This window comes from Marmota monax, unplaced genomic scaffold, assembly GCF_021218885.2.
Source record: "Marmota monax isolate L192 unplaced genomic scaffold, Marmota_monax_Labrador192_F-V1.1 WCK01_AAM20220418_F8-fsc00055, whole genome shotgun sequence".
Classification (NCBI taxonomy): domain Eukaryota; kingdom Metazoa; phylum Chordata; class Mammalia; order Rodentia; family Sciuridae; genus Marmota; species Marmota monax.
The window spans coordinates 4,812,901-4,833,453 of record NW_026695205.1 but is presented as its reverse complement, the minus strand read 5'-3'; the positions used below and the strand labels follow the sequence as shown (position 1 = coordinate 4,833,453).

Here is a 20,553-nt window from a genome sequence, read left to right as displayed (position 1 = left end):
GTCCCTGGGTAGCTGATCATGTTGAAAAAACTTCCTAGCCCCCCTTGTGCAAGAATACCCCACTGGTCTCTTCTCCAGAGAATTTTTATTTTTACTTCCTTAAGTCTGAGATGGATAGAATCTTGCCAATTCAAGAGACACCCTCAAGCCATCTTTTTTAAAGTCTCTGGGCAAAGTCTTTAGCATTTTTAGGGTAGTACAGTCTTTAATAACTATAACTTCTTAGCCCCAGTTTTACTCCTGCCTTTTAGTCTCAAGTTTTTCAAATCTTTCTACTCTACTTTCTGCTACTGAATATCACAAAATAAACTTGGCTAAAAGCCTCCAGCAATACCCATTCCACTTCCTGAATGCTGTGCTGCTTAGAAATTTCTTTGCCAGATTAAGAAGTTCATTGCTTTTTAAATCAACTCACAGAAAGTCTCAGGACACTGGCAAAATGCAGACATTCTCAGCCAGAACAAATGGCCTCTAGTCCATTTACCAATAGTGTGTCCTTTTCCTCTAAACACTCTCGAGCCCTCTCTTCACTGTCAGTGTTACTATTGGCATTCTGGTCTTTGAGCTTCCACCAGAATTGGCATTAAGCTCCACTTAAAACAATCTAAAGCATTTCCAGCTTGCATTGATACACATTTCAAAATTCCTTCAACCCATTCATAAGAGCTCCATGGATAAGATCACATAGTCAAGTCAGTTAATCACAGCAATGACTCCATTCTTGGTACTAGTTTCTATTTTAGTTAGCTTTTTTTCACTGCTGTGACTAACAGATCTGACAAGAACAATTTTGGAGGAGGAAAAACTTATTTGCAGGCTCAAAGTTTCAGAGGTCTTTGCCATAGACACCCAGCTCCACTCCTCAGGGCTCAAAGTGAAGCAGAACCTCATGGTGGAAGAGTGTGGCCTAGAAAAGCAGCTCATATAATGATTGGAAGCAGAGAGCTTATTTCTTATTTTGAGACAGGGTCTTGCTGAGTTGCCTAAGCTGGTCTTGAATTTGGGATCCTCCTACCTCAGCCTCCCAAGTAACTGGGGATTACAGGTGTGTGTGTCACTGTGCCTGACATATTACTCTTAAAAGCCTTTTTTGGGGGGAGGGGGGCAGTACTGGTGATGGAACCAGAGTTGCTTAACCACTGAGCCACATCCCCAGTACTTTTTATTTTTTATTTTGAGTCAAGAGCTCACTAAGTTGCTTAGGGCCTCGCTACATTGCTGAAACTGGCTTTGAACTTGCAGTATTTCTGCCTCAGGGAAGCTGAGGGATTATAGGCATGTGCCACCATGTCCAGCATAAAAGCCTTTTTTTTTTTAAATACAATACCATTATTTTTATTTATTTATTTTTTTATGTGGTGCTGAGGCTTGAACCCAGTGCCTTACACATGCTAGGCAAGCCCTCTACCACTGAGCTATAACTCCAGCCCCCAAAGCCTATTTTTAACATCATGGAAACCACCACTAAAAGGTCGTTCAAAAAATACCACCTCAAACCACATAATCTTTTCGGTAGTAGCACAGACAGTTAATTTGTGACTTGTATGCATCAGTAACTTGAGGAGAAATTGATGGCTGACCTTCTGTCTTTTTTTCCTTTATATTTGCAAATGCCCTATAAATAATACTAATGGATACAATATGAATTTCAGCTCATTTTTAATACATAATGATACGATATTAAGAGCAAAATATGAAGAAAAGAAATAGAATTTGGTGTGGGAAATTTGAAAGCTTGTTTCTTTCAGTAATTGGACTGTTAAAAATTTAATTGAGGGGCTGGGGCTATAGCTCAGTTGGTAGAGTGCTTGTTTTACAGGCATAAGGCCATGGGTTCAATCCCCAGCACCACAAAAAAAATAAAAAGTAAATAAATAAAGTGGCTTGTCACTAATTCACTTAGGAAAAAAAAAAAAAGTGCGGGACTGGAGTTGTGGCTCAGTGGTAGAGTGCTCACCTAGCATGCATGAGGCACTTGGTTCAATCCTCAGCACCACATAAATGTAAAAGATATTGTATACACCTAAAATTAAAAAATAAATACTTTTAAAAAAGTGAATTGAATCTCCTTTCTTCTCTCTTATATTCATTTTATGATGAACCTGATGTAGGTGGGAAAAACCCTGAGATTTATTCCCTCATATTTCAGTTTTAATCATAGCTCTGATTTACAGTGGTGTAATCTTAAATTACTTGAACTGCTAAGGCCTGGAGCCTCTTATAAATGGGGATGATAGAGCCAGTCCCATGTTTCTGTGTACCAACTAGAAGAGAGAATGTGGTTAAAGCCCTGGCCCAGCACAGTAGATGTTAAATGTTTTCCTTCTCCTTCCCAGTCCACCCCTAATCCAAACTCCTTATCATCTTTGAAATGAAGTGGATGGAAGGTTTATTGGTCAGTTCTAAGCTTCAGGATAAGCTGCTACTTTAAACTATCCCATAGGATATTTCTTTTGACCCAAAGGTACAAATGAACTGTGAAAAACCTTTTTATAATACAGTGATAAAGAAGGATTATTTATTTCCACATAATACCATAGTAATAGTGTTGTGTTAATCAGGTTATAACAGATGGACATCATTACACAGCAGTGTTCTCTTTGTTTCCCATTCTTGTCACAATTATTTGATTTAATAAGCGGTAATTTGGAGCTGGGGTTGTGGCTCAGTGACAGAGCGCTTGCCCTGCACGTGTGAAGCATCGGGTTTGATCCTCAGCACCACATAAAAATAAAATAAAATAAAGGTGCTGTGTTCTGTAGTCAGGAAACTAGAGAGGGCAGCAAACTTCAGGAGATTGCTCCCCACCTCCTTATCCAGCCTTCCCCCCTCTAACCTGGCTCCCTCATTTCAGAGAAGACTCATGTAAATCACCAAATTGCTCTCAAATAAAGCAATGTCTAGAGGGTTTTAGTTGCTTAGGGAAAACTGGTAGAGGATTGGTGGTGTGTGGCACCTTTTATTTACCACTCCTGGATTTTTTTACTTAATTTTTAAACTAATAAATAAAAATCGTACATATTAATTGGCTTTCCCATGATGTTTTAATACATATATACATTGTATAATGTTTAAATCATGTTAAACATCTGTCTCCTCAAATGTCTTTTTTTTATGGTAAAAACACTTAAAATCTGGCTTTTTTAACGAAGGTGCATCATTATCCGCAGTCACCCTGCTATCAATAGTACCCCAGAACGGTTCATTCCTACTTACCATAACTTAGAACCCAGGGATCAACCTCTCCCCCACTCCCTATTCTTCACACTCTCAGCCATTCTATGCTAAATATTTAAGAGATCAACTGTTTTAGATTCCATATGAATGAGATCATGTGATACTAGTTTCTCTCTGCCTGGCCTGTTTCATTTTGCATAATAATCTCTGGTTCCACTTATATTGTCACAAATTACAGGATTTCTTTCTTTATGTATGTGGGTGTCTGTTTGTCTGTCTCATTAGTATCCCACTGTGTGTGTGCCACATATTCCTTACTCATTCATCAGTTGATGGACGCTTAGGTTAGTTCCATTTCTTAGCTGTTGTGAATAGTGTTGCAGTAACAGGAGAGCAGGTGTCTTGGATGTGCTGATTTGATTTCCTTTGAATATATACTCAGCAGTGGGATTTCTGGATCATATGATAGTTCTATTTTTAATTTTTTGAGTATCCTTCATACTGGCAATACTATTTTCCATAATGACAATACTAATTTATTTTCACACCAACAGTGTGTACTTGTTATCTTTAATGTTTTGTATAATAGTCATTTTTACTGGAATGAAGTTGTATCTCATTATAGCTTTAATATGCATTTTCCTGATGATTAGTGATATTGAACATTTTTTATATACCTGCTATTTTTATGTCTTCTTTTGAGAAATGTGTAGGTTTGTTGTCCATTTTATAATAAAAATTTTTGCTGTTGAATTTTTTTAGTTCTTATATATTCTGGATATTAACCCATATAAGATATTCATTTGCAATATTTTATCTGATTCTATAGGTTGTCTCTTCATTCTAATGATTGTTTCCTTGCTGTGTAGAAGCTTTTTAATTTGATGTAACCCTATTTGTCTATTTTTGCTTTTGTTTTCTGTGCTTTTGGGGTATTCTCAAAAAGCAAAAAACAAACATGCTAATTCCAGCTGGCCATGATGGTGCACACCTGTAGTCTCAGCATCCTGGGAGGCTGAGGCAGGAGGACTTCATGTTCAAAATTCAAAGCCAGCCTCTACAATTTAGCAAGACCCCATTTCAGAATGAAAAATAAAAATGGCTGTGGATGTAGCTCAGTGGTAAAGCATCCCTGGGTTCAATCCCTAGAACTGTAAAACAAAACAAAAATAAAAATCTTGGTAATTCCAATGTCCTAAAGCATTTTCCCCATGTTTTCTTCTGGTAGTTTCAGGTCTCACATTTAAGTCTGGTGTCATTCTCTTAACATGTCTAGACCCAGCATTTCTAGCACCATATATTGAAATTTCTGTCCTTTCGATAGTGCATGTTCTTAGCATCTTTGCTGAACATCAGTTGGCAGTAGATGTAGTTTATTTCTCTGCCCCATATTCTGTTGTATTGGTCTATACATGTTTGTTTTTATGTCGGCACCATACTGGTTTTTGGTTGGTTGGTTGGTTGGTTGGTTTTTGGTACTGGGAATTGAATTCAGGGGCACTTGACCACTGAGCCACATCCCCAACCCTATTTTGTACTTGGAGACAGGGTCTCACTGAGTTGCTTAGCACCTTGCCATTGTTGTTTGGCTTTGAACTCATGATCCTCCTGTCTCAGCCTCCAGAGCTGCTGGGATTACAGGGTGCGACATCAGGCCCAGCTCCATGCTGTTTTGATTACCTCACTCTCGTGATATATTTTGAAATTAGGCAGTATAATGCCTCCTGCTTTGTTCTTTTTGCTCAAGATTGCTTCAGCTCTTCAGGTGTTTTGTGGTTTCATACAGATTTTAGGGGTTTTTTTCTTTCTAGTTCTGCGAAGCATGTCATTGGTATTTTGATAGAGATTGCATTAAATCTATAGATCTCTTTGGGTACTATGGACATTTCAATAATATTGATTCTTCCAGTCCATAAAACAGGATGTCTTTCCATTTTTTGTGTCTTCTTGAATTTTTTTCATCAATGTTTTATAATTTTCATTATAAATAGCCTTTATCTCTTTGGTTAAATTTACTCCTAGGTTATTTATTTATTTATTTGATATTGTAAATGGGATTGCTTTCTTTCTTTCTTTTCCTCTTTTTAAAGTTGTGATGGACCTTTATTTTATTTATATGTGTTGCTGAGACTCAGAACCAAACTCAAGTGCCTCACACATGTTAGGCAAGCACTCTACCATTAAACTACAGCCCCAACCTGGAATTGATTTCTTGATTTCTATTTCAGATAATTTACTAATGGTATATAGCAGTATTACTGACTTTTGTGTGCTGATTTTGTATCCTGTAATTTTTCTAAATTTATTTATTATTTTTAATAGTGGAGTCTTAGGGTTTTCTACATATAAGATCATATCATCTATACAGAGTAACAATTTGGCTTCCTCTTTCCAATTTGGATGCTTTTTATTTCTTTCTCTTTGGTTAGGACTTCCAGTCCTTTCTGGAGTTTTATTAACTAGACAAGAAAATGGGGGGGGGGGGAATAGAGGTATTAGTTTCATTCTTGCATACTGAGAATGCCCTGCTCCCTGTCCCCAGCCCCCCACCCCCCATTCAAGGTTATAATCCCATCTTCTCTTCAGGTTTTGGCAGTTGATCTCTTCCCTCCAGACATAATTTTTATTAGTATTGATAATAATAGTAACTAGCTGGATATGATGGTGCACTCCTGTAATCCCAGCAACCCAGGAGGCTGAGACAGGAGGATTCCCAAATTTGAGACCAGCCTTAGCAGCTTAATGAGGCCCTAAGCAATTTAGCAAGTCCCTATCTCAAAATAAAAACATTAAAAGGGCTGGGGATTAAAAGCGCCCCTGGGTTCAATCCCCAGTACCAAAAAACAAAACAAACAAAACCTCAGTAGCTAACATTTATCAAGTTTTTTATCCAAAGTCAGGTAACTTGCTAGGGACTTTTACATGTGTTATCTTATTATTCCTTATAATATCAGCACTGTTATTATTTCTCATTTTATGGATGAGAAACCCAAGACTGAGTGGCTTATGTAATTTGCTCATGGTCACTGGTATATACACAATGTTTGTGTCTCCTAAAAACTAATATTGACATCCTAACTCCAGAGAACAGCATTAGGAGATGGGGGCATTGTCAGGTAATTAGGTCATAAAGGTGGAGTCGTCTTGAATTAGAGATTAGTGTCCTTATAAAAGACCATATGGAGACCCAGAGAGTCTTCCCACACCTTGAGCACCTTGACTCAGATTTCTGCTTCCAGAACAGGAAGAAATAAACTCTGTTGTTCATAAATCATCTGGGCTATGCATAGTATTTTATCTCTTAGCAGCCCACACAGACTAAGATCCAGCCAGGGAATAGAGGGGCTAGTATCAGACCAGGTTGGAACTCTAGAGCCCACATGTTAACCATTATGCTGGACTTCCCTCCTCCATGGAGGCCAGAAAGGCAGAAGCCTTCTGTGACAGCCCTGGGCCTACATGCCAGTTGCCAGTAGCACTATTAAAAATTACTCGGGGGCTGGGGATGTGGCTCAAGAGGTAGTGCGCTCGCCTGGCATGTGTGCGGCCCGGGTTTGATCCTCAGCACCACATACAAAGATGTTGTGTCCGCCGAAAACAAAAATAAATAAATAAATATTAAAAAAAAAAAATTACTCGGAGGCAGATTGTCTTTAAATGCAAGCATATATTCAATCACACCAATCATCAAATATAAGCAATAAGTACAAAAGTATTGGGAGTATAGGAGCACCCCAGCTAGCCTTAAGTGCACACTAATTAAACACTATAAGCAAATCACACAATCCTAAGGCAACTATGAGCCCCCAAATACCTCCAATGCCCTGTGACTTCTCTTAGCCAAAGAGCAGATGTTGTCCTTGTCTGGTGCTTCTCTCCAGCCGATGGCTGGACATCAGGGAATGGTGGAGTGAGCCCAGGGATGGACAGCAAGGCAGCCAGACTCATCTATGTCCTTGGAGCAAAACTTTTCACTGTGGCAGGACCAGCAATTTAAATACAGTTCCAAGTTGGTGGTGTATGTTGGTACGAAAGTCAATGTCCATTGGTTATATCCAGTGAGGTCATGTAATTGCAACTGGTCATGTTTTTTGTGCATGTCCATGGAGATGTGCTCCCTATGAATTGTAACCAGTCATTGCTAAGCGTGCCTGTGGCTAATGCCCCTTATATCTCTTTATCAGTTGCAAGCAGACATGACTAAGCAGTTCAATGGCTGCTGTTCCTTATGGCCAGCAACTTAGTGAGACCCGGCATATCCCAGTATGTCTGTGGCAGATGCTCCTTATAATGCCATGTACGCCAAATCTGTGCAGTTGGCATTTGAAATCCACCTCAGGCCTGTTCAAGTCTACCTTTGAAACCTTTACTCCTATCGTGGCCAACATCAATTCACCACTTTGGTTGGGCTAATTTCATTTTCCCTATATGAAAAAATTGTTTCACTTTGCCTCTTCAGGTCTACCTATCTTTTTCATGAAGTCTTCCCTGTCTGCAGAGAGACTTGAGTCTGTTACAATCCTCCATCTTTAGTGTTGTATTACTTACAGGAAACAGTCTGCTTTATATTCTGTAATATATGCGCACGCATGTGTGTGCACAAGTGTTTGAGAATCAGCAGTGCCTGGTACTTGGCCCGTTCTGGGACTGGTGTGCTTCCTTCATATGTGAAGGACATGCACATAGGAGACAGACGTACCTTTTCAAGTCTTATCAGCATTCTTTCTAGAGGTTAGAATTGAGTCAAATCACTAAACTTTCCCATGCTTTAGTTACCTCATCTGTAAAATAGGGATAATTATAGTACTTTGTAAAGATTAAATGAAATCTGTGTCTAGAACATGGTGCACACTTAGTAAATATTAGCTGCTACTTTTAAAAAATATATATATTTATTTTTTAGTTATAGGTGGACACAGTGTCTTTATTTTACTTTATGTCGTGTTGATGATCGAACCCAGTGCCTCATGTGTGCTAGGCAAACACTCTACCACTAAGCCAAAACCCCAGCCCTAGCTGCTACGTTTTTTAAAACAGGAATGAGAGCACAGATTTTAATATGGACCTAAGCATGGGCTGTAGACTCCTAGCTGTGTTATTATCATTATAAAATTTCTACTAAATATTCATTATTATAACTAGATGATATGTAACACTGCATTACAAATTCTGCAAGCCCCTCTCATGCACATAAATGCTGGGGTGTTTTTTTTTCAAAAAACCAAGATATAATTCAGATGCTATTAAATTCATCAAGTTTTAACTGTGGGAATTTAGCCAAGTCCACTGTTTATAGCCTCCTGTGAAGACCTGAGATGGAAAGGAGTCATCCAGGCAGGAGAAACTGAGAAAGCAGCACTTGCAGGAAACCCTTCTGTGTTCTCTGAAGGGTCACACTCTGATCAGATGAAAAATTAATATATCACGCACAATGGCTGATTTGGTTGTTAAGACAATCTTAAAATAATTATTAATTTAAGTCAAGTTCTTTGAAAGTGGAATTCAGTTAAAATACTTTGAGCTGAGGGCTGTGGTGCATACCTATAATCCCATGGCTCCAGAGGCTGAGACAGGAGTTGCTTAGTGCCTCAGCAATGGGCAAGGCACTAAGCAACTCAGTGAGATCCTGTCTCTAAATAAGACACAAAACAGGGCTCGGGATTCTGTTTATTGGTCGAGTGCCCCTGAGTTCAATCCCCAGTACTAAAAAAACACTTTGTGCGAAGAAGTGAGACAAGGTGAAGGTTATTCAAGTTTTCAGATGCATCTGATACTGTCTTCATGTTGGATGAGAGCAGATATCAGTGAATGCTTGGGCAAAGTGAGGCATATTTTTTGATTAGGTAAAGCTTAGTTTCTGTATTTTGTGGATTACAATGTTATAATTGAGGTGAAAAGCTGAATAAGTTACAGCTTTTCTTTGTGGTCTGGAATCTCCCTCACCCTCATTCTTTGTAGTGAGATGCAAATGAGGCATTAAAATATCCAGTATACCTGGGAAGCAAGTATTTAGGTAGCACTGGTCTTTTTTCCCCTGGTTTAATGTTTTTTGTTTTTTTAAGAGAATCTATGTTTTCTGAGGTTTTAAGTTTGCCTAGCAATGCTAGCAAAGATAGGAAAGATAATGTGCTGAATGGCTGCAATTCAACATAAGCATAATGGTTTTCTTTATTTTCCTTTTCATAATTTAAAGAGAACTAGAATTTCACTTATCTTTGTACTCGTTCTTTTTCCATTGTAAAAACCCAGTAGGTGTTACTAGATTATTCCAAAATCCAGAACATTCTGAAAAGCTTTCTTCTGTTGCTACTTCTATGGTTTCTCATTCACATCTTAATTTATCTTTTCTTCTACTTAGAGTCCTTGAGTTTTGTAATGTATACTTTTAAGCTTAGCTAGAAACCTACTTGGAATAATGGTTTTCCATGATTAAAAAAGTATTCTTCGAATTTTGTCCTCTTTATGGTTCTTTATTTCTACATCAACAACGAACATTTTGCTTTTGGGTGGGTATACGTAACATTAAGTCATGAGGACTTACTGGATATTTGTGTCAAGTTATTTAGGAGCCTGTATGAGGATGTTTGTGGCTGACTAGAGGAAGGCGGCTGGCCAGGAGCAGCGTCTGCAGGGCTCTGCCTGTGGGGGTGGGGTGGGGCACTCAGGAACCTTTTGCCCTCTAGACCATGTTTCTGTCATGGTTGTTTTTCCTCTTTGCCATCTGATCCTGATTTTATGGTTGTCATGAAGAGAATGTTCAACAAGTAGAACCTGAGATTGGGGAGAGGGCCTCCACAGCCTCTCTGGTGAGGCGAGTTGATTCTGCGTGAGTTGGGATTTAGTGTTTCTGCTTTGGTGCGTATTGCAGTTCTGCTGCCCCAGTCAAACGACTTGGCTTTGCTGCATTTGGGAGAACCCAGGAATAGAAATAGGACCACATCTTATTCAGACTTTATCAAGTTTTATTTTGGCTGTTTCTAAGTTAGATACTTGAGAGTGGGTGTTCTCTGAAGGCCAAGATGTGGGGTTTGTTTTTGTTTTTGTTTCCTGGCTTCCTGCAGGCTAGGCAGGATCCCACCTGAGCTACATCCCAGCCCTGGGAGATTTGCCTCCTACTCTAGCAGGAGCCAAGTATGTTTTTGTTTAAAGACCATGGTCCAAGAAGGATGACTGTTGGGACAAAATCAGCATGAAATATTAAAACAGTATTTAAAAATTATTGCAGATTTATTATTTATTGATATTTTCTTTAAAGAAAAGGCTTTTGAAAATTATTTTATTTAATTCTAATTGGTTTGGCCTCTGAATAAAAAGACTATAAATTGTAATGTAATTGATGAAAAATAAAACTACTGTCATTGAATCCACATTTTTAGACAAAATAATTGAATTTTGAAATTTCTCGACTAGGCTTCAAAGTAGACTGCATTTGTTGAGACCAATTATTAACACTGGGGCAACGTTCTTGATATCTACATTTAATGTTACTTTTGATTTTTATACTGATAGAGATTTAAAATGTATCCCCACCTTCAGCTTCCCCAGCAAACCTGCTTGGTGGAAGGAAATCGGACACCTTCCTTTTGATTCTTTCTACACACATGTGAAAACCTCTGAAGGAGTCTGTCCCTCTCAATTTACATGACCAGGAGGAAGTCGGAACCTGGGGAAGTTAAATGACTTGCCCTGGGTCAGGCAGCTAGCTAGTTCCTGCTGGGACTGTGGACCATCTAAACAGTGAACAGAACGCCATGGTTCCTGCTGCCTGTTTGGGTGCACAACCCTCTTGGTGAACTGTAGCTGAACTGTAGCGGTAAATGGTGGTGTCCGCACCACACCCTTGATCTCAGGTAATTTTCAACAGTCTGCTTTTTCTTTTTCCTTTCCAGTGCTGTTAGTAGATAACTACAGAAACTCAGGTGTAAACAACCCTGGGAACCCAGCCAGTGGGTGTCTGTGGGGCAGGTGGGGTGGTAAGATGCACATCCAAGGGCTGAATGTAAACATGACTGTCTTCAGTAGCTGCTGAAGTTTGGGAGTTTATTAATGTAGCTTTTGCTTCTGAGACTGGAGAAAATGAGTAAACAAGAAAGAGTCTCTACAGGAACAAGTTTTCCTAATATATCATCAGTTTTCAAAGAGCATGCCTTCTGTTGGAACCGTAGTCATACAATTAATCACATAAGGGGAAAAAACCTTGAATTTGTCCTCCCAGACTCTGAAAGTACAGTGTATTTTAAGAGTACAGAAAAAAAATAAGGTTATAATTCAAATTTAAGAGAGTCCTTGCTCAAGAGAAGGTATGCACTGGGGCTGAGATGGTGGACTTCTTAGATTTAGAAATGCAGTGTTTTTAATATAGTCACTGTGGCTAGTTAAAACAGTCTTTTGAAGGTAAAAGTCAGAAGCTCTTAATGTTTGCATAAGGATTTGTGTAGAAAAAAACAAAGAGAAATAAACAAAAATAAAAGAAAAATTAAAAATTTTGTAGATTTCTTGAAGGACTTATTTGTAGTTGTCAGCTTCAGTTTATATCAAATTGTTTTTTGTAGCCTTTGATTATGTTTCTAAAAATGTTTTTGCATTCTTGTATTCTGATGCCTTAAATGTTTTATGAGTTTAATATGCAGCACCTCTAGGTGCTATTTGATATTGTTTTCTGGGTGCTTTTTTCTTGACTTATAAGCGTTCTACTTAAGCAAGATTACCTGTTGTTACACTGACTGTGCTCTTAGGCAGTTGCTCAAACGTGGTTATGATTCTTGTTTGCCCTTGGGCGGTTGCCAGCAGGGAGTAAGGCATTATGGGAAGCTGTTTTCTTACCTTTCACAACAGGTGTCTTTGTCGGTGCACCTTATTCAGATATCAGCTTAGGAAGCACTGAGTCACTGTAGTGAGGAAAACGTGAGAGCAGGAGGAACTGCTTTCACATCTAGAGAACGGTGCTGCAAGATACTCTGACATCTTCTGGTGCCCAGGAACACACGAGGAGACTCACAGTGTCTTTTAAAGCACTACTGAAAAGATAAAAAGGAATTTAAAAGGTATGAACTGCCGGGTGCCTTACAATGCCTTGACTCCTGATTATCATTGAATTGTTACCTGGTTAGTCAGTGTTAAGATGAATGTGCTGGGAAAAAAATTTAATGAAAATAATGCTTTAAACACAAAGCTGGGTTGGTGGGAGGGGGGGAAGTAAAAATGCCTTACCAGCTCAACAGGGGTCAAACACGAGTTGAAGCTGTTTTAATCTTGAGGATTTATTTTAAATATTGAATTTTTTTCTTTAAGCCTATTAGACTTGCTTGTTTCCTAGCAATAAGAGGGTTTTCCCTAGTGTGCGCAGGCACTTTTAATCTAGAATGCTGTAGAAGTTGTAAAACTCTCCTGATCACTTTTAAATGGCACAAGTACTGGTTAAGTCCTCATGTTAATCTTCGGAAGATGGAGATACGTCAGGAAAATCTGGGGAAATAGACCCTTTAGGTCTCTGAGCTTTGTTTGCTCATTTTCTGAAAAGCAAATCAGTTTAGACAACACAATTCTGCTATTGTTAATGCTATTGGTAATGAAAACTAAAAATTCAAACCAGTCTCTGTATTTCTTTTGATTTAGAAAAAAAAAAGTCATCAAATTGATTTATAATATAACAAAAGGTATTTCTCATACCACTGCAGTCTCACCTATAATAACCAGGGAAGATATTCGGCTTCATCTCGAATATTGGATAAAGAGTTTTTGGAGGAACTTTTGTCTTCCCCCTTTTTTATTTGCTTAATGCCTTTTCATGGAATTAGCATACAGTATACATCCTGGCAGTTGAGGCAGCTTTGGGACAATTCCTCTAGAAATGTGGAGGTTCCTTTACCACCTCCAGCTGTACTTTAAAATACTTCTGGTGGCTGAGGCCCCAGCACACAGTTCATGCTCTCTGCTGATTGAGATAGTCTAACCTTAAAAACAAAAGGTGATAAGACCATTTATCTATGGGAGAAAATAGTTTGTACATGAGTATTGTTTCCTGAGTAATCACAGAAAACTAAGTTCTGTTTAAAAAAAATTTTTGTTAGAGAAATTATTATTAATTGACATTGCTATCCCAAATGAATTTTTTCATTTTTATAATTTATATTTGGTGCCATAATTTTTTAATGGAAATACTCAGAGGGGAAAAATAATCAAATAATCTGTTTCTCATACTTTAGGAGATAAATTTTAACTGTGCCAAGAATTCTATAAATTCTGAGAAATTAAAATGGTTGACATGTGTTTATTTTTTAGAGTAGGAAAAAATAAACACTAAGAGCATTAAGAAAATCTGCTTTTCCTCACAGAAGATTTTTCATGTAAATAATACTGAAGTAAGAAGATGTACCATTACAGAAACATTTAATCACCAAGAACATAGCATGTATCAATTTTTATTTTTTTGCTTTGTTTTAAGGGGCATTGATATAGGATATTTCTAGTTAGGAAACATCTCTCTCTTTCTCTCTCTTTTTTTTTTAAGTTTAAAGATTTCTAAAAACTGAATTTTTCCATCTGCTGTGCTAAGAATGCAGAGGTGTTGATAATGTGTACTTCCTGCATAGATAAGAGACCTCCTTTAGTTTTCTACTGGGGGTGAATTGCTAGACAAGACAGTGACCGCAGCTGCTTTTCCCCCCCTTTCTTTCTGGATTTTGACACTCAGCCCCCTGGAACTCGGGTGGGTGTGTGTGTGTCCTGGCAGTGCTGCAGTAGGAGTTTTCCTGGGAGAGTCTGGTCTGGAGCTGGGGCAGCCGCTGCTGCTGCAGGAAGGCCAGCTGGCAAGATGATGGAAGAAATCTCCATTATGGTGGCCTATGACGCCCACGTTTTCAGCCAGCTGCAAGATGAAGACTTCCTCACTAGTCTGGTGGCCATCAGCAAGCCCAGGTCTATGGTAGGTGGCACCTTGCACTCTGCCCTGGGGCTGCTCTTTCTCTTCTAGATGGTAGTTACACTCCTGTAGCAACTGAGGCATTGCTGCCTAGGAATCGAAATAGAAGTACTGCTGTTGGCTTTGTGTCACAGGCCACAAGGTCTACAGGTTTTCAGTGACTTATTTACATAATTAAACACTGTAGGCTGGGGTTGTGGCTCAGTAGAGTGCTTGCCTAGCATGTGTGAGGCACCGCATATAAATAAACAAAATAAAGGTCCATCAACAACTAAAGACAATTAAAATTACAGTATACATCATTGTACATTTTAAATGTTAGACTAATGCTTTCCTATGTAGTGAGATTGAGAGGAATTTTATACTGCCAAATATCACTTTGTTCAAAGCATTTGCCTTGTATGTATGTATATGACTATTAGGTGAGACTACCTACATTTACAATTCAGTTCAGTCTATGAAGTGGGCTATGACATCTTTGTGAATTGACCTACCTAAAAATCAAATAGTTTTCGGGATCTTAAGTTATTACCAAGATGTCTGAAAGGAACTTCTAGTACAATTTGAGTTTGGATTTAATATTTGTAAGAAGCTTTTTATCATCCTTTCAGGGTCTTAGTGTACATGCCTGGTATAATAGAAAAATTAAGTTCTTCCTCCCTTGTGGTTGACATACACCTATAATCCCAGCTGCTCAGGAGGCTGAGGCAGGAGGATTCCAAGTTCAAGGCCAACCTGGTAACTTAGTGAGACCCTGTCTCAAAATAAAAATAAAATAAAAAATAAGGACTGGGGTTGTAGCACAGTGGTAGAGTGCTTGCCTAGCATGTGTGAGGCCCTGGGTTCAATTTGTAGTACTGCAAAAAAAAAAAAAAAAAAGGGCGGGGTGGAGGGTGGCTAGGCATGTAGCTCACTGGTAGAGCAACTATGGATTCAATCCCCAGTACCATAATAAATGAATAAATATTCATACCTGTTAGGAAAATTTTTATAATACTCTTTGTTCATTATATTTAATAGTATTCATTGCAAACAACATAATGAAAGAGTATGTCATATCAGTTAAAACTGATATGTATAAAACCCTGCTTCTCTATTTTAAGGCACAGGAACCTTAAAAACATGACAATTTTTTTAAGCAATAAATTGCAGCCACAACAATAAACAAGTTTGATTTAAAAAAACAACAAAAAAAACCTTAAGGGTTATTTCAACCAGATACTATATTTCAACTTTGTTTAGCTTCTGATTTGAATAAACTATAAAAATGTTATAAGATAGGGGAAATCTGTTCACTAGTTATTTAAGGATATTAAGGGAATTATTTAATCTTTTTGTGTAGTAATGATACTATGATTTTTCTTTTCACTGACTTATGTGGATACTATGATTTTTTTTTTTTAAATGCCAGTTCAGAGATACATTTGAATAGTTATGGTTGAACTGTCTGCTGGGATTCAGAAGGATCCAGTGGAGGGATTGGTGATGTAGATGAAACTAAATGACCATGCTGATTATAATGAAACTGGGTGAAGAGGTCATAGGAATTCATTGTATTTTCTACTTTTGTAAAAGCTTGAAAGATATAGTTTAAAAATCAGATGGGGGGGGGGGACAGGAGCAAAACAAACGTGAAACCAGAGCATGCTTCTGGACGTGTTTGCTGACATGGAAACATCTGGCCTATTGCTTGTCTTACAATATGGGTAATTTCTTTTTTTATAATTTTGTTCTTTTGTGGAGATATTACCAAATCCTAGTTAACCACAGTTTACACTGACTCAGTAGAAGATAGACTACCTTGGTGTCTATTTAAATTTTATTTTAGGCATTAGGGATGTCGCTTAGTGGTAGAGTGGTAAGGCTCTGGGTTTGATACCTGGTACTGCAAAAAACATTAGTTTAATAATATTTTACCATTAAAATTTATCCAAAGAATTCAGACTTGTTTTATTTTGTCTGATAGTCCCACCAGCATCCTCGTAAATGGTCTGAGCTGACACTTTAAAAACAGAGGTTTTGGGCTGGGGATGTGGTTTAAGCGCGCTTGCCTGGCATGCACGGGGCGCTGGGTTCAATCCTCAGCACCACATACAAATAAAATAAAGATGTTGTGTCCACCGAAAACTAAGAAATAAATATTAAAGGATTCTCTCTCTCTCTCTCTCTCTCTCAAAACCAAAAAACAAAAACAAACCAGAAGTTTTCTAGAACTAAGGGGAAAAGTGAGAACACTTATAGGCTGGGGATACAGCTCCCCTGTAAAGCACCTACGAAGAAAACCAAAGACCCCGGTTTCATCCCCAGCACAAAAAAGCCAAAAAACAAAACAGTGAAATGTGAAGTAGCACCTTAGAGGACAGGATGACAGTGACTAAGTGCTGAGAGCCATAGCCGAGTTGGAATGATGCATGGCATTTTTGCCAGAAAGGAGTGGTTGAGAGGTGACTCCAGCAAGCCATTGAGATGATAATGGTTATGTTAAGCTGTGTATTCAATTGTATGTTAGACCCCTGCTGTCCGCCTTGGCCTGCTACTTTGGGGTTCTCCCACTACTTTGAAGTTCTCCCCGGGATTCCCGGAGAGTTCCCATTGGTTGGGGAAGTGCCAGAGGAGGGATTTCCGGTTGGGGTGTGTGGTGTGTCCCGGGAGAAGGCCGCATGCGTGGAGTTCGTGGGAGTTTGGAAATAAAGTTTGTTCCTGTTTCAGTGGCTCGTGATTTGTGCCCAGCCAGACTGCGGCAACTGAGTAGTAGGGAGCATCCTCTCCCTTGATCTTGTGCGTGTGTATGTGCGTGTGAGAGAGAGAAAGGAGAGGGAATGCATGCAGAGAGAAAAATGAATATGTAAATGAGCAGTAATGCACTTACCAGGACACACTCTCCTATTTGTAGGTTATTAGTATATATTTGATATAGAATTTGGTCACTAATATGGGAAGCATTGAAGAGACACAGAATATTGCTTTGTATATCAAACTTTTAAATAGTCTAGATGTTGAAGTATTAAATTACACAACTTTCTGAAGATATTTAGATTTCTTTAAACATAGTTGACATTTTAAAATCATCCTTTGAAGGTAATAGTTGGTTTTGGTTCATCTGGGAAAGTTATAATAAAGTTGTTCTGTTATAAAATTTGTATCATTTGCTTTTGATTCCATATTGAATGTTTTGCTTTGCTTGAGACAAACCATTTAAATCATATGAAAGAAATCCTTAGGTTTTCTGCTTTTCAAACTGAGCTTTTCCTGTACTGTGAAGCAAATTACTCATGCTAACTTATGAGACACTGTTTTGGTTTAAGTTGACTATTCTGAAGGGGATTTAGAAGTTGTCTTAATACAGGATTAATTAAATATCTTTCTATAATTGGACTTTGTCTTATTAAAAGAGGAAATATTTTGATTCCTTGAACGGTAAAAAAAAAAAAAAAGCAGTTAAATACAGTAGTTCTCAGACATGGATATGATGAATTATTTATTTATTTGTTTGTTTGTTTGTTTATTTTGGAGGCACTGATTGAATCCAGGGCCTCACACATGCTAAGCAAATGTTCTACCACTGAGCTACATCTTCAGCACTTTATTAAAAAAAATTGATTCATTTATTTATTTAGTAGCAGGGATTGAGCCCAGGGGCTTAACCACTGAGCCACATCCCCAGCTTGTTTTTATTTTTTTATTTAGAGACAGGGTCTCACTAAGTTGCTGAGTCTGGTTTTGAAGTTGAGATCCTCCTGCCTCAGCCTCCCAAACCGCTGGGATTACAGGCGTGCACCACCATGCTTGACTCTAGCCCTTTTAAAAAATTTGATTTTGAGACATAGTTCTTCAAATTTTAGATGTGCTACTTACCAGAAATTACTTTATTTCTCTGAGGCTTGGTTTCTTCTTCTGAAAAATGAGAAATGTAATAGTACTACCTCATTGCTTTACTCTGAGAACAAGTGAGAGCATCTGTAAAGGACTCAGCACAATGAAAGCCCTTTCTAATTGTCTCCCTTCCAATGAGGGCGCATGGTCTGGCTGTTGGGAGGGGGTCTAAAGGAAGAAGTGGGGATGTAGAAAAAGGAGGAGAGAGGACAAGAGGAGAAAGTAGACTAGTGGGGTGAGTTACTCTGCTTGATTAGGGAATCGCTATTGAGGTATCAGTACTACAGGAAACTTGAGGCTTTCTGCCCTGATGGTGCAGAAGACCGTAGGAGTGAACTCAGGACAGTGGGGAGGCCACATAGAGCCAATAGGAGTAAGTGAAATGGACCAGGTCATCTGCTCAGCAGATGGGATCAATTACTGCAGCAACAATCTGGCAGTGATAGGCAGGGGCCACATTGCCCCTGGAAAAAAAAATTTAAAGGGCAACAAAACAATGCAGGCCTAAAGAATGAACAAGTATCTGGACATAGGCACTTGACAGTGGTGGCATGAATAAACAAATTAGTCTGGGGAAGTGGCTCAGTCTTAAAGTACCCTTTAGTTTAATCCTCAGTACAAAAAAAAAACCAAAAACCCAACCCCCCCCCCCAAAAAAAAAAAAACAAAAAAAAAACTATACACAGAACTGAGAGAGAGAGAGAGATGAAATTAGTTTTGACATGTTGGTTAGTTCTTATAATGGACAGATAAGGTCATATTGTTTAGGAAGAAGCAGCAATCGCTCTTTATGGGAAGAATAAGTAAAAGAGAAACATTGAAAATTACTGAAAGCTTCCCATTTTATCAAATTGGAAAGATTGCTGCAGTGTTAACTTGAATGGGAAATTTTGAGATCATGAATACCATGTAGAAAAGTTGATCTATTCTGGCTTTACCATGTTCCACATCTAGAAATTTGAGGTCATGGCATCTCTGTAAGAGAATTGATTGATCAGTCCTTTAATAAAAGTTGCTCAACCAGATAACACATGCTATTACTCTATTGACATTGGATAGATGTTGTTAACTGACAGATACCAAAATAGCAGGCTTATGCCAGCAAAGGAAGGGCACTCTTTCTGGGAGCTAGTTTCTCTGTTCTATAAATGGGAGAAGATGGTAAGCATTCTGTAATTACTTCCTCCTTATCGGTTTGGCACATAGATTGCATCAAGCAAGCCAAATTAAAAAAAAAAAAAAAAAATCAGAGTGATTCCATATGCCAGAGATGGGGAAAACAATAAAATCAATAGTTATTTCAAATTATCACCAGATACATGTTTCAAATATTAAATAGAATAAAGCCAGCTAAGATCCATCCATTTTTTTAAAAATATGAACTTACTTTATTATGGTTATTGCATGTATGTATTTTGGCACTAGCTTATCAATTTCATCTTCAGCCAAGAAACAAAATCTTCCCTCGTTTGGTTTATTGGTTCAGATGAGTTAAGGTTCTTATGATTGCAAGTAATAAAATCTTGTGCTATCTTAAGCAAGAAGAATTCATCATGAGTACACACCGGGGTGTGTTCTCTTCAATGCAAGGGCAAGCTTTCCGCTGTAGCAGCGCTGGTACTGTCTGATGCTGGCAGGCTTTCTCTCTGTTTCTTGCCATCTAATTAACTTCTCCCTTTGCATCTACTTTATTTATCTCTCTGTCCCCAAGTTCTCAGCTTTCTTATTCCCATGACAGGATACTGCTGCCAGTTCTGCCATATGTAGAGAGTTATGTTGCCACCTTTGAATCAAAACTCCAGATTCCTTTGAAGAGAATCTGACTGAGTTATGTCAGGTGAAGAAAGATGGTATAGAGCAGAACTCAAGAGCTCCAGAGATTCTGGAGCCACACTAACTGGGTCAAGTTCGACCTCTCCCCCATTAGCTCTTGACTTCGAGCTTCATTTTTCTCATATGTAAAATTGAAATCATATTAGCACCTACTGTGCTAATTATTATTATAATATAATATATGCAAAGTCTTAAAAATGCCTAGCATAGAGTAAGAAGCATACATATATTAGTTATTATTCTAAACTTGTTCTTACTTTTTTTTTTTTTTTTGCAGTGCTAGGGATCGAATCCCAGGGTCTCATGCATGCTAAGCAAGTATCTACCGTTGAGCTACATTCCTCAGCCTTATTCAAAACCTTGAAATAAAAGGAGATTAGCTTTTAGAAAAACTGTATAAATAAATTTACCATCCAAAAATATTTAGGGTATTTATTTATTAAATATGAAATTCTTAAACTAGCTTCTATTACAAGGGAACTGTACTTAATTCTGTTTTGATGTTGAAAAGTACTCTTTTTAAACTTGCTAGTAGTATGGGGTTGATTTGCGAGTCAATTGAAAATATGGGAGGCTGAGGCTGGAGGATAATGAGTTCAAGGCTAGCCTCAGCAACCTAGTGAGACCCTGTCTCAAAAAATAAAAAGGCTGGGGATGTGGCTCAGCAGTTAACTACCTTTGGGTTCAATCCCGAGTACCAAACAAAACTCTTAATAGAAGACATTATAGGAACAATCAACATTAAATAT

General features: G+C 38.2%; 1 protein-coding gene across 14 annotated transcripts in view; it reads left to right on the top strand.

The window, feature by feature from the left end:
• Rabgap1l (RAB GTPase activating protein 1 like) overlaps positions 1 to 20,553 on the top strand; it is a 616,206-nt gene that overhangs the window by 515,426 nt on the left and 80,227 nt on the right. Inside the window, exons 1-3 of one of the 14 annotated variants that reach the window (XM_046430149.2) lie at positions 10,462 to 11,027; positions 12,013 to 12,221; positions 13,871 to 14,101. The exons of 7 other annotated variants lie outside the window; for them this stretch is intronic. In XM_046430149.2, the coding sequence (XP_046286105.1) occupies positions 13,991 to 14,101 (111 nt within the window). In that variant the 5' untranslated portion in view covers positions 10,462 to 11,027; positions 12,013 to 12,221; positions 13,871 to 13,990. Of the gene's footprint in view, positions 1 to 10,461; positions 11,028 to 11,052; positions 12,222 to 12,933; positions 14,102 to 20,553 lie in introns of those variants that run through there. 6 more of the 14 variants (XM_046430153.2, XM_046430154.2, XM_058574418.1 and 3 more) reach the window with 6 other exon arrangements.